A 9,861-nucleotide genomic window follows, 5' to 3' on the forward strand; every position below is an offset into this window, starting at 1 on the left:
CCTTTGTAATTTCAAAGGAATGGTTAGGGGATGACTAGTCAGTGCATTGTTTAGGGGAGGAGGTGGGCAAAAGGAGGCCATAGGGACTATGTTTACACTGGCGGTTTCTTGTGCAAGAACACATCCAGACTGCTTTGTTCTTTTGTGCAAGAGCATCCATGGCAGTGTGGACACTCTTGTGCAAGAAAACTCTGAGGGCCATTTCAGCCATAGAACTTTCTTGCACAATAAGCCCCTGCCGTGCCTCCACACTGCCCTCTTGTGCAAGAAGGCTTACACTTGTTACAAAAGAGCATCGCTCTTGAACAAGAAGCCCATCTCCTGACACCCTACTGAAAATCTTCTTGCGCAAGAGCAGGCAGACAGTGTGGATGCTCTGTGGGTTCTTGCACAAGAACTCACCAGTGTAGATATAGCCAGGAAGTGCTCCTGATCTAGTAGAACCACAGGTTCAAGCATCTCTACAGTTGTCCATACATCAAACTCCTGGCACCTTGTGTGATGCTGGTGCTGTCCCTAGGACTGTGGGATGCTGGTTCATGGCTGGGGCTCATAGGTGCTACAGTAACAGAACCACCACCCTCCACCAGAACAATCTCCAGCCTGTCTGCTTATCCTCCTCAGAATGGAAGGTTGACACTAAACTCGTCTCCTCCCTTTCTGTAAAGGAGACAAAACTGCCAGTAAAAGGAGGGGCACATAACCCCTGCATGGTGAGGTGGAAGACCCTTTGGGAGCAGAGGGGAAGCATCAGTGACTGTTTTGAGGGGGGGGGGGACATAGGGATGCATGCTGCTGCAGGCATGAAGGGGGAAATGGGGAATGCAGATGAGCACACAGCCTGCCACTGGGAAGGGGAATCAACAAACAGCTTCAGCCATGGGGAGAAGCTATAAAGAAGCCCTGAACTAGAGATACATGGGAGTAGGGCTCATAGGGATATTGGGAAATAGAGAGAAGTGAGGCTCCCTGTGGATAAACAGGCTTCAGCCACAAAGGTTGTCTCCAATTTCACACACACAAACTCAGAGTGTAAAAATAAATAAAAAAAACTGTTTAATATGCCAGACCAGTAATTAAAAAAAAAGTCAGACTTTACCAACCAAGATAAAACCACCCAAAAACCCAAAGCAATTCCAAATTCACTTGAGATGTGCATTTACAATTCTGCACTACTGCTGCAGCTGATTCATCTGTTTCTTTGGGAGCAGCATTCCCCATGCAACTCTGCAAACTTTAAGGATCTGCTATTGTTATTATTAGATTCGCATCCTGGTAGGTCTAAAAAGCTTTCCGCTTGCACACATAGACTGCCTTACATATGAGGAGCTCACAGGATGTAGGTTGTTCAATGCACAGCTGGTATAGGTAGCAAGCATGCAATACAATACAATACAGACTTAGACCCCAGTCCTGCTTTCAGATCCATGCAGACTCCATCCTGAGCCTATGTTGATCCAAGTGTAGGATTTGGAGTTTTAATGTTTTGAAACTGCAAGGTCTCGCATAAACAAGGGATCTGCTCTGAGTCCTTTATCACCCCTATAGCCATGCTGGCATTTGAGGAATACAGTACCACAGCAGGTGCCCCCTCTGTCATAGTGATCCAATAAGCTGTGAGCAATGAAACTGCTTTCTGAGTGCAGTGTCTCACACTTCCAGCAGATGATGATTTCACATTTTGGACACATTTTCCCCAAGTGGGGCTGCTTTAGAGAACACATCTCCTCCTTAGGTGGCTTCATCTTTTTGGAACCTTTCCTGTGTAAACATCTTTTCTTGTCTTCAAAAACCTGATTCCTCCCCTGTGGGCTGAAACAACAGAAGGAACACAGACAAATTTAGCCTATAAAGCTTTAGTAGCAAAATAATATCCTATTTAGCAGTTAATGTCCTATTTATAAAGCCACCCCGAGGCTTTCTCCCTGACACATTCTGAACACATTTTTAAACACCACTGAAGAGTGTGTGTAAAAGGAATAAGCAGAGTCTAGTGTTTACAATATGATACAGGTCACAAGGCTTTGCTTTTTAGAAGCTGGAAATGGGGAGGATTTTATTTGGCCATTTTAAAATGGTAAAACAAACCTGTTTTGAATGTCATCTTTTAGGGAAAGTTACCTTGGTATCTCGAAAGAGGTTTTACTTTAGAACAGCAGTTCCTCTTTGGCACTACACACAGCCTCACATACACACTTTTCCTGGAGCTTATCCGGCAATGAGTCCCATGAACCCATGTGGAGGCTTCCATAGGGCTCTGTGCAAGTGTCTGCCTGTGCAGAGATTATTGCAGGCATCAGGCCCTAGTTAGTAATACAAAGTCCACACAAAGGGCATATTTGCCTTTGTGAACTCCTATGCAGCTGCAGTGGCTAGCAGGAAAGCATGAAAATGCTCTTTCCTTGAACAGAGACAACTGGATGGCTTGAAAGGGACACTGCTAGCACTCTCAAAAATAAGTGTGAATGACCTTTATAAATGAGTGCCCCTCCTCCAAATTGAATGCTAACTAAGGTCTCACTACTGCAAACACTTGCATGGTAGTCTCTACTATCGTGAATAAAATTCTCAGTCAGTACTTCTAAGAATCCTACTGTCTTTGTACATATAAATACATTCAGTCCCCATGAGGCCTGGCTCAGTCAACTTGGTGGTGGTGTAAAATACTAAGAGTGAGCAGCTAGAACACTACTGCTTTTTATAGCAGAATTGGGGGGAGGGGAATCTGTTTTCACCTCTCCTCACTTTCAGATGACTTCACAGTATCCCTGTCTTGGAAAGGACACTTTTCATCATATCTAAAAGTTCGATTCTTACCCTCTTCCATCCTCAGAACAAGTTCCTGTGAAGTCATGTAGAGTAACCCAAATCTGTAACCCACAAAAATCTGTCAATGTTTCATCACTATTCATGTCACAGAATCCAATTCTATAACCCTACTGGCTTTAATGGAATTATTCCATACTTGAGCCAGTGTAATCTAGAACTGAGTTTGGATCCAAAGGGTCATTTCTGGCTACTTTATTTTAATCTGTACCAAGCATGTAACAAACTGATGTAGCTATCATACCTAATTGCTGATTCTAGCAAGAAGAGCGTGCAAGTATCATAATTTCCTGGTTCTAATTATCAAAAAGACAGCCTGCTTTTAGCGAAGCCGTAAAGAAAGCATCTTCTGTCAGGGATTGGGCTAGGACATTTTTAAAAGTATTAACAATCCCCAATAATTTCTGCCCTGTGCATGCACTCAGTTTCTCTCATCTGGAATGACACAAAAACACTCATCGAATCTCCACTGGGTAATAAGCATTTCACGAGGCTAACAAGTCTGCAAAAAAGCACTTAAGAATCATTTTTGTCACTGAAGCAAGCAGAAAGGAGTCTGAAACTATACAGGAGAAAACCTTCTGAACAAAGAAGCATCAGTTTTACATGATCATATTTCAGAGAAAGAGCTGAAGTTTGAGGCCACAAATTTGAACTGTGGATTTACACTTGCACAATTGGAAGATTACATCAATTTCAGCTGCCATACCTCGTCTTCTGATGTGATTCCAAGATACAACACGGATTCTCCAGCTTTATCATTTATTTGGAATTTATTTCCAGAGATTCCATATCTCACAGTGTTGACAAGTACAGTACAAGGATACCAATAAGTAAACATGGGCACTGGGAAACAAATCTTCCCAGAATTTAATCTTTCTGTACTTCAGTTTCCCAATTTAAAAATTAACTGCCACTGACTAAAGATTATGATATGGGATCCTACACAGTATCTATGACAGATCTTATCACAAATAACCCCTTGGAGCATTCAACCCAAGGCATACTTACAGTTTACTCTTGGAAGGCCCAGAGAAAAAATTCAGGGCAGAAAACCTTTTCTTAAAAATATGCTCTCTTTTTTTCCTTCCATATTTCATATCACCTACATTCACTTCTTTACTCTCCCTCTTTGCTGTCTGCCAGCTCATCTTACCTGTAACAGCAACAGTAGGACAAAGAAGTGTAGGACACAAATGTGGCATCTAATCCACAATCACAAAACTACACAAGTAATGATGAATGGAATTGTATAGACAAATTTCTGTACTAACCTAGAGATGTTCCTGGAAGGCAGGTGATTTTGTAAAAGTCAGACAGTAGGCACTTTCCATCAGGTGCAGCAAACAGTTGCTTTGGAAAGCCTAAGGAAGGAAGAAGCCGTAAGTGTGGCTGTTCTTATTTAACTAAGCTATGGGGAGGAGGCATGGCTGCTAAATTAGATGCTGCCATGTGCTACTAATCTAATTTCCAAAGAAATAGGAAGTTGCTCACTTGATAAAAGCAAATAATAGGAGATAATAAAACAATCCTGATGGAGAAGGGAAACAGCAAGCCAATTTCTTGAAGTGGCACAAACATAAAGAAACAGGCAGGGAGGGCACTTGGTCACTGCTAGAAAATAATTTCTTCTTTTTCCGGATAAAACATTTGATTAATCTTAATTTCCACATTGTGTTGCATTGTCTCCAAGCATTAGCCTTGTGGCCTTGGTGATTAAATTAGTCTCTCTGTTCCACATTTGATCATCAGTAATTCTATTTCCTTTTGGTTGATTGACTCACACAGTAGCTTTCACTTGATCCAAATTGCTGGGAAGTAGCTCTGGCCCATCCTGCCCATTTGTCATAGTTTGAAGTATTTTCCAATAATTGTTTTCTAAAATAACTCACACAACCCTAATTTTTAAGAATTAATATAAGTGAGGTAGCAGTCTGTTGCGTTAAAGAGTGATCAGAAAATCCATAATTGCAGTGCTACCTATTTTCTTTAATTTTAGCCTTCTTATCCTCACATACCACAGCTGAGCTTCTACAACAAGCTCTATGCCAGCACAAAGATCTGTCTATGTACAGCTGTCATTGCAAAATCAGCACCAATATAGCTCTCACTATTATTCACTTCATTTTACTTGGTACAAAGAATGCACCATGACCTGTGTGAATGGGGAAAATAGGAAAAGCTCAGGAGTAGCACAACCACTCAGCAGGTAACTCTACCCACATTCTCACTAGGCAGCTGCACACACCTTTAGCAGAGCAGAGGGAAACCCTTTTGTGACATAATTTTTGTCTGTGCAGTGACCAAAGGTGCAATGAAAAACACTTGTAACTGGCTTCTTGGAATGCACAAGGAAGCATTCTCCTCAGAAAACTGCTCCAACAGCACTGAGATAAGAAAGTTGCAGGGGTCAGACAGTTAGAACCCTTACCATTTTAAGGGCTCTCTGCAGATTTTAATGCTTCCCACAACCTTCCTCAAACTCAAGACCTGCCTAGAGAAAAGGAAGTGTGTTCTCCTATGGCAACTTTGTAGAGCGGACCATGTTTTCCACCTAAGTGGTGGCAGCTGGAGAGACAAGGATTCGCTCTACCTCTCTGTGCTGAGTTCAGACCCCTGCAGATTACTCGGTTTTAATATTAATGCTGAAGTCAAGATACTTATTGGTTTTTCCCCTAACAGGAGAAGGAAGAGAAATATAACATAAGGCAAGCACTGAAAATGTATGGGAAAGTGGGTAATGAACTAGCTAACCTATTGAAAGTGGACCTGTTTTAAAGCCTATTGAGGTCAGTGGAAAGACTCTCATTTCAAAAGATTTTGGTCAGGTCCTGTATCCAGAGTTTTTACAGGCCTGAGTCCACCCAGTAAAGGAAAATTGTCCATATTCTCTTTACTATGTGTATTCAATAGTCTAATATAGCTAGTCCTCCTCTTGTACTTACACTTAAGTATGTGATTATGTGCTGTACTGAGCTGATGCACAACTGAATCCTTACCTTTTTTCTTCCATCACATTTATATTTTGGGGTCTTTTGCTTTGCATTGCTTTTAACACCTTAACTAACTGTGTTTGTACTGAGGATTATAAGAAGTGAAAACTTGGACAGATGACTAGGGAGGAGTATAAATATATTGCTCGAGAATGCAGGCAAGTAATCAGGAAGGCAAAAGTGCAATTGGAATTGCAGCTAGGAAGTGATGTGAAGGATAATAAGAAAAGGTTTCTACAGACATGTTATCAATAAGAGTGGGTGATCAGAGTGGGTGTGGGGCCCTTATTGGATGAGGGAGGTAACCTAGTAGCTGATGTGGGAAAAGCTGAAGTACTCAGTGCTTTTTTTTGCCTCTGTCTTCACAGACAAGGTCAGCTCCCAGCCAACTACACTAGGCAACACAGTATGGGAAGAAGGTGGCAGCCCTTGATGAAGAAAGAACAGGTTAAGAACTATTTAGAAAAGCTAAACATACACATATCCATGGGTCTGGATTTAATGCATCCAAGGGTACTGAGGGAGTTGGCAAATGTCTTTGTAGAGCCTTTGGCCATTATCTTTGAAAACTCGTGGAGATTGGGAAAGATCCCGGATGATTGGAAAAAGGCAAATGAAGTGCCCATCTTTAAAAAAGGGAAGACGAACAATCCAGGGAACTAAGACCAATCAGCCTTACCTCAGTCCCCAGAAAAATTGTGGAGGGGAACCTCAAGGAATCCATTTTGAAGCACTTGGAAGACGGGAAGTGATCAGGAATAGTCAATGTGGATTCATCAAGAGCAAATCATTCCTGACAAACCTGATTAGCTTCTATGATGAGGTAACTGGCTCTGTGGACATGGGGAAGTCAGTGGATGTGATATACCTTGACTTTAGCAAAGCTTTTGATACTGTGTCCCACAATACTCTTGCCAGTAAGTTAAGGGAATATGGATTGGATAAATGGACTGTAAGATGGATAGAAATCTGGCTAGACTGTCAGGCCCAACAGATAGTGATCAATGGCTCGATGTCAGGTTGGCGGTCGGTTTCAAGTGGAGTGCCCCAAAGATCGGTTGTAGGGCCAGTTTTGTTCAAGATCTTTATTAAAGACCTGGATGAGGGGATGGATTGCACCCTCAGCAAGTTTGGGGATGGCACTAAACTAGGGGGAGAGGTAGTTACATTGGAGATCAGGGATAGGGTCCAGCGCACCATGAGGTCACTCCAGGCCTGCTGCTGCCACTCCAAGTCGGCGTTCAGGTGGCACGACAGGGTGGCATGGATGTCATGCATCACCCCGATGGGCTGGTGCATCAGCTCCTCCCTATGCCTGGCTCGTCTGCAGCTCTCCTAGACTCTGGCAGATGGCTGCAGTGGCATGGCACGGTCCTCTGTCCTGACTGTGGAGAAGACACAAGAGGGAGGGGCCATCAGTCCTCTCTGCACACACATTCCCTGTGGCTGTGCCCTCCTGTGTGAGCAGTGACCGCACCAATCCACCGCCTGCAGGAGGGGGTTGTCCCAGGTGCAAGGCCATGTGTGGCCTGTACAGCACGCCTTGTCTCACAGGGACCCCGAGGTGGCCAGAGGACCATATTACCCACCTCCCCTCCCTCCATCCCCACAAAGACACACCATGGCCAGGCAGGCAAGGGAAGTGTGTGGCCAGAGTGTGACCCCCTGACAAGTGGCAGAGGAGCCATGTGCAGCCTGCCTTTCCCTGGGGTGTGCACACACACTCAGCTGCAGCTTGCTCTTCTGTGTGTGTGAGCAGCTGCTTCCTCACACATGCCCATGTGCTGTGTGCAGTGCTCCTACACCCTTGCACCTAGCCTGCTTGCAGCTGGGTGAGCCCTCCCCCCCGCCTCCTGGGGGCAGGACTCGTATGCCCACGCATGAGGCTGGCAGCAGGCTCCCGGGCATGTTGAGGGGCTGGCTGTTGTAGCTGTGTGCCACACTCTCCTTCTGCACATGGTCGCATGGGTCCAGACTGCAGCAGCATGTGCTGGCCTAGCAGCCTGTACCACACTGTGCGTCCCGCCCCTGTGCGCCCACCTTCCCCGCCCTGTGTGTGTGTTGTGCATGCCAACATACCTAAAAATGCCTCCTCGAATGCCTGGGATATGTCCAGGTTGGCAGGAACTGGCTCCAGGGACAGGATGACAGTCCCACTGTCCTGGTTGTTGTCCTTCTCTGTCAGTGGTGGGACCTGCCCCTCCATCCCCTCCTGGTCAGGGACATGGTCTCAATACTGGACTATCAGCTGCTCCAGCCCAGAGTCCACTGAGATGGATGGGGAAGAGGATTCTCTCCCCGCCCCCCCAGGATGTGGTGGAGCTCCTTGTAGTAGGGGCAGGTGTGGGGTCCTGCCTCTGAGTGCCCCCTCTGCTCAGTCTCCCTCACATATCCCTGACAGAGCTCCTTCACCTTTGCCCAGACCTGTTCCAGGGTGCACTTCGCTCCGTCTGCATTCCTGCACTTTGCCCTGGGTTGTTGGAGCGACTCCTCCTCACCCCGCAATTCCAGGAGAGTCCTGATTTCTGTGCTCAACCACGATGGTGTGCAGCACTTGCTACCGCTGCTGGGGTGAGGGGGGCCGGGAGCCCTGTGGCTGCTCCCTGGCAGGGCCAGGAGGGTCTCGGCCATTTGCTTGATCCGCCATCTGACGGGGCCCGAAGTGTCGTTTTCAGCTAAAAACTCGATTTCACCCATCACGGCCTGGGGCGGTGGGGGGGGAGTTTTCAGGCTCCAGAGGTCAATTTTGGCCTCCGCGGTTGGGGGCAGTGTTTTTGGCTGAAAAGGTGCTTTTGGCCATCGTGGCCCGGAGAGGGGCGTTTTTTGGCCCCAGAGGTTGATTTTGGCCTCTGCAGCCCATTTTTGGGCGCCCGAGGTCGATTTCTATAACAGTGGCACAGGGCATCGTTTTCAGCTAAAAAGTCGATTTCGCCCATTGTGGCCGGTGGGGCATTTTGGTGCTCTGGAACTCAATTTTGGCCTCCACAGCCCCAGGTGATGTTTTTTGGCTCCGGAGGTCAATTTCGGCCTCTGCGGCCCCAGGGCAGCGTTTTTGGCTGAAAAGTCAATTTTGCCCATCGGTGCCTGGGGGGGCCTTTTTGGGCTTCGGAGTTCAATTTTGGCATCCACGGCCCGGGGTGGTGTTTTCAGGCTCTGGAGCTCAATTTCGGCCTCCATGGCCCGGGGCAGCATTTTCGGCTGAATAGTGGATTTCAGCCATCGTGGCCCAGGGTCTCCATTTGAGGTGCCGGAGATCGATTACAGCCTCCATGGATCGGGGCAATGTTTTCGGGCTCCAGAGGTCGATTTCAGCCTCCACGGCCCAGGGTGGAATTTTCAGACTCAGGAGTTCGATTTCGTCCTCCGTGGCGCGGGGTGTCATTTTTGCCTCAAAAGTCAATTTCGGCCATTCCGACCCAGGGGGACTTTTTTGGTCTCTGAAGGTCGATTTTGACCATTGCAGCTGCGGGGCGGCATTTTCGGGCTTAGGACGTCGATTTCGGCCTCCGCATTCTGCAGTGCTGTTTTTGGCTGAACAGTCTATTTTGGCCATCGCAGCCCGGCGGGGCCATATTTGGGCTCCGGAGGTCGACTTCGGCCTCCATGGTGCGGGGCAGTGTTTTCGGCTGAAAAGTTGCTTTCGGCCATCGTGGACCCGGGGGGGGTTGTTTTTAGGCTCCAGAGGTCAATTTCTACCACTGCGGCACGGGGCGTTGTTTTTGGCTGAAAAGTGGATTTCGGCCATTGTGGCCCGACGGGGTGTTTTCAAGCTTTGGAGGTCAATTTTGGCCTCCGTGGACCGGTGTGGCATTTTCAGGCTCTGGAGGTCGATTTCAACCTCCGTGGCCTGGGGTGGCTTTTTCGGGCTCTGGAGGTCGATCTTGGTCTCTGCGGCCAAGGTCGTAGTTTTTGGGTAAAAACTCGATTTCGCCCATCACAGCCGGGAGGTGGCGTTTTGGGGCTCCAGAGGTCGATTTCAGCCTCCGAGTCCTGGGGCAGCGTTTTCATGACACCCGAAGTCAATTTTAGTCTCTTTGGCTTG

The 9,861-nt window shown here is 46.9% G+C and overlaps 1 protein-coding gene across 1 annotated transcript; it reads right to left on the bottom strand.

Annotated features, from left to right (window-relative positions):
* Positions 1-713: 713 nt before the first annotated feature.
* Positions 714-8,025, bottom strand: LOC142830843 (uncharacterized). Its single transcript, XM_089780998.1, has 5 exons — positions 7,899-8,025; positions 4,321-4,470; positions 4,101-4,190; positions 3,838-3,982; positions 714-1,812 (listed from the first exon to the last, which is right to left on the bottom strand). The coding sequence occupies exons 1-5, from the start codon at positions 8,023-8,025 to the stop codon at positions 1,479-1,481; spliced, it is 846 nt and encodes a 281-aa protein (XP_089637124.1). The 3' UTR covers positions 714-1,478.
* Positions 8,026-9,861: the final 1,836 nt, after the last annotated feature.

Source organism: Pelodiscus sinensis, chromosome 10, assembly GCF_052426305.1.
Source record: "Pelodiscus sinensis isolate ZL-2025 chromosome 10, ASM5242630v1, whole genome shotgun sequence".
Classification (NCBI taxonomy): Eukaryota; Metazoa; Chordata; order Testudines; family Trionychidae; genus Pelodiscus; species Pelodiscus sinensis.

Bases quoted from the DNA above. Each gene is read 5' to 3' on its own strand.
- LOC142830843 (XM_089780998.1), bottom strand. From the start codon at position 8,025: ATGGAGGGGCAGGTCCCACCACTGACAGAGAAGGACAACAACCAGGAC. The intron at 4,191-4,320 runs GTGAGCAACTTC...TTCCTTCCTTAG, and splicing joins CTATTATTTGCTTTTATCAA to GCTTTCCAAAGCAACTGTTT. The intron at 3,983-4,100 runs GTTAGTACAGAA...TTGCTGTTACAG, and splicing joins CCTTCCAGGAACATCTCTAG to GTAAGATGAGCTGGCAGACA.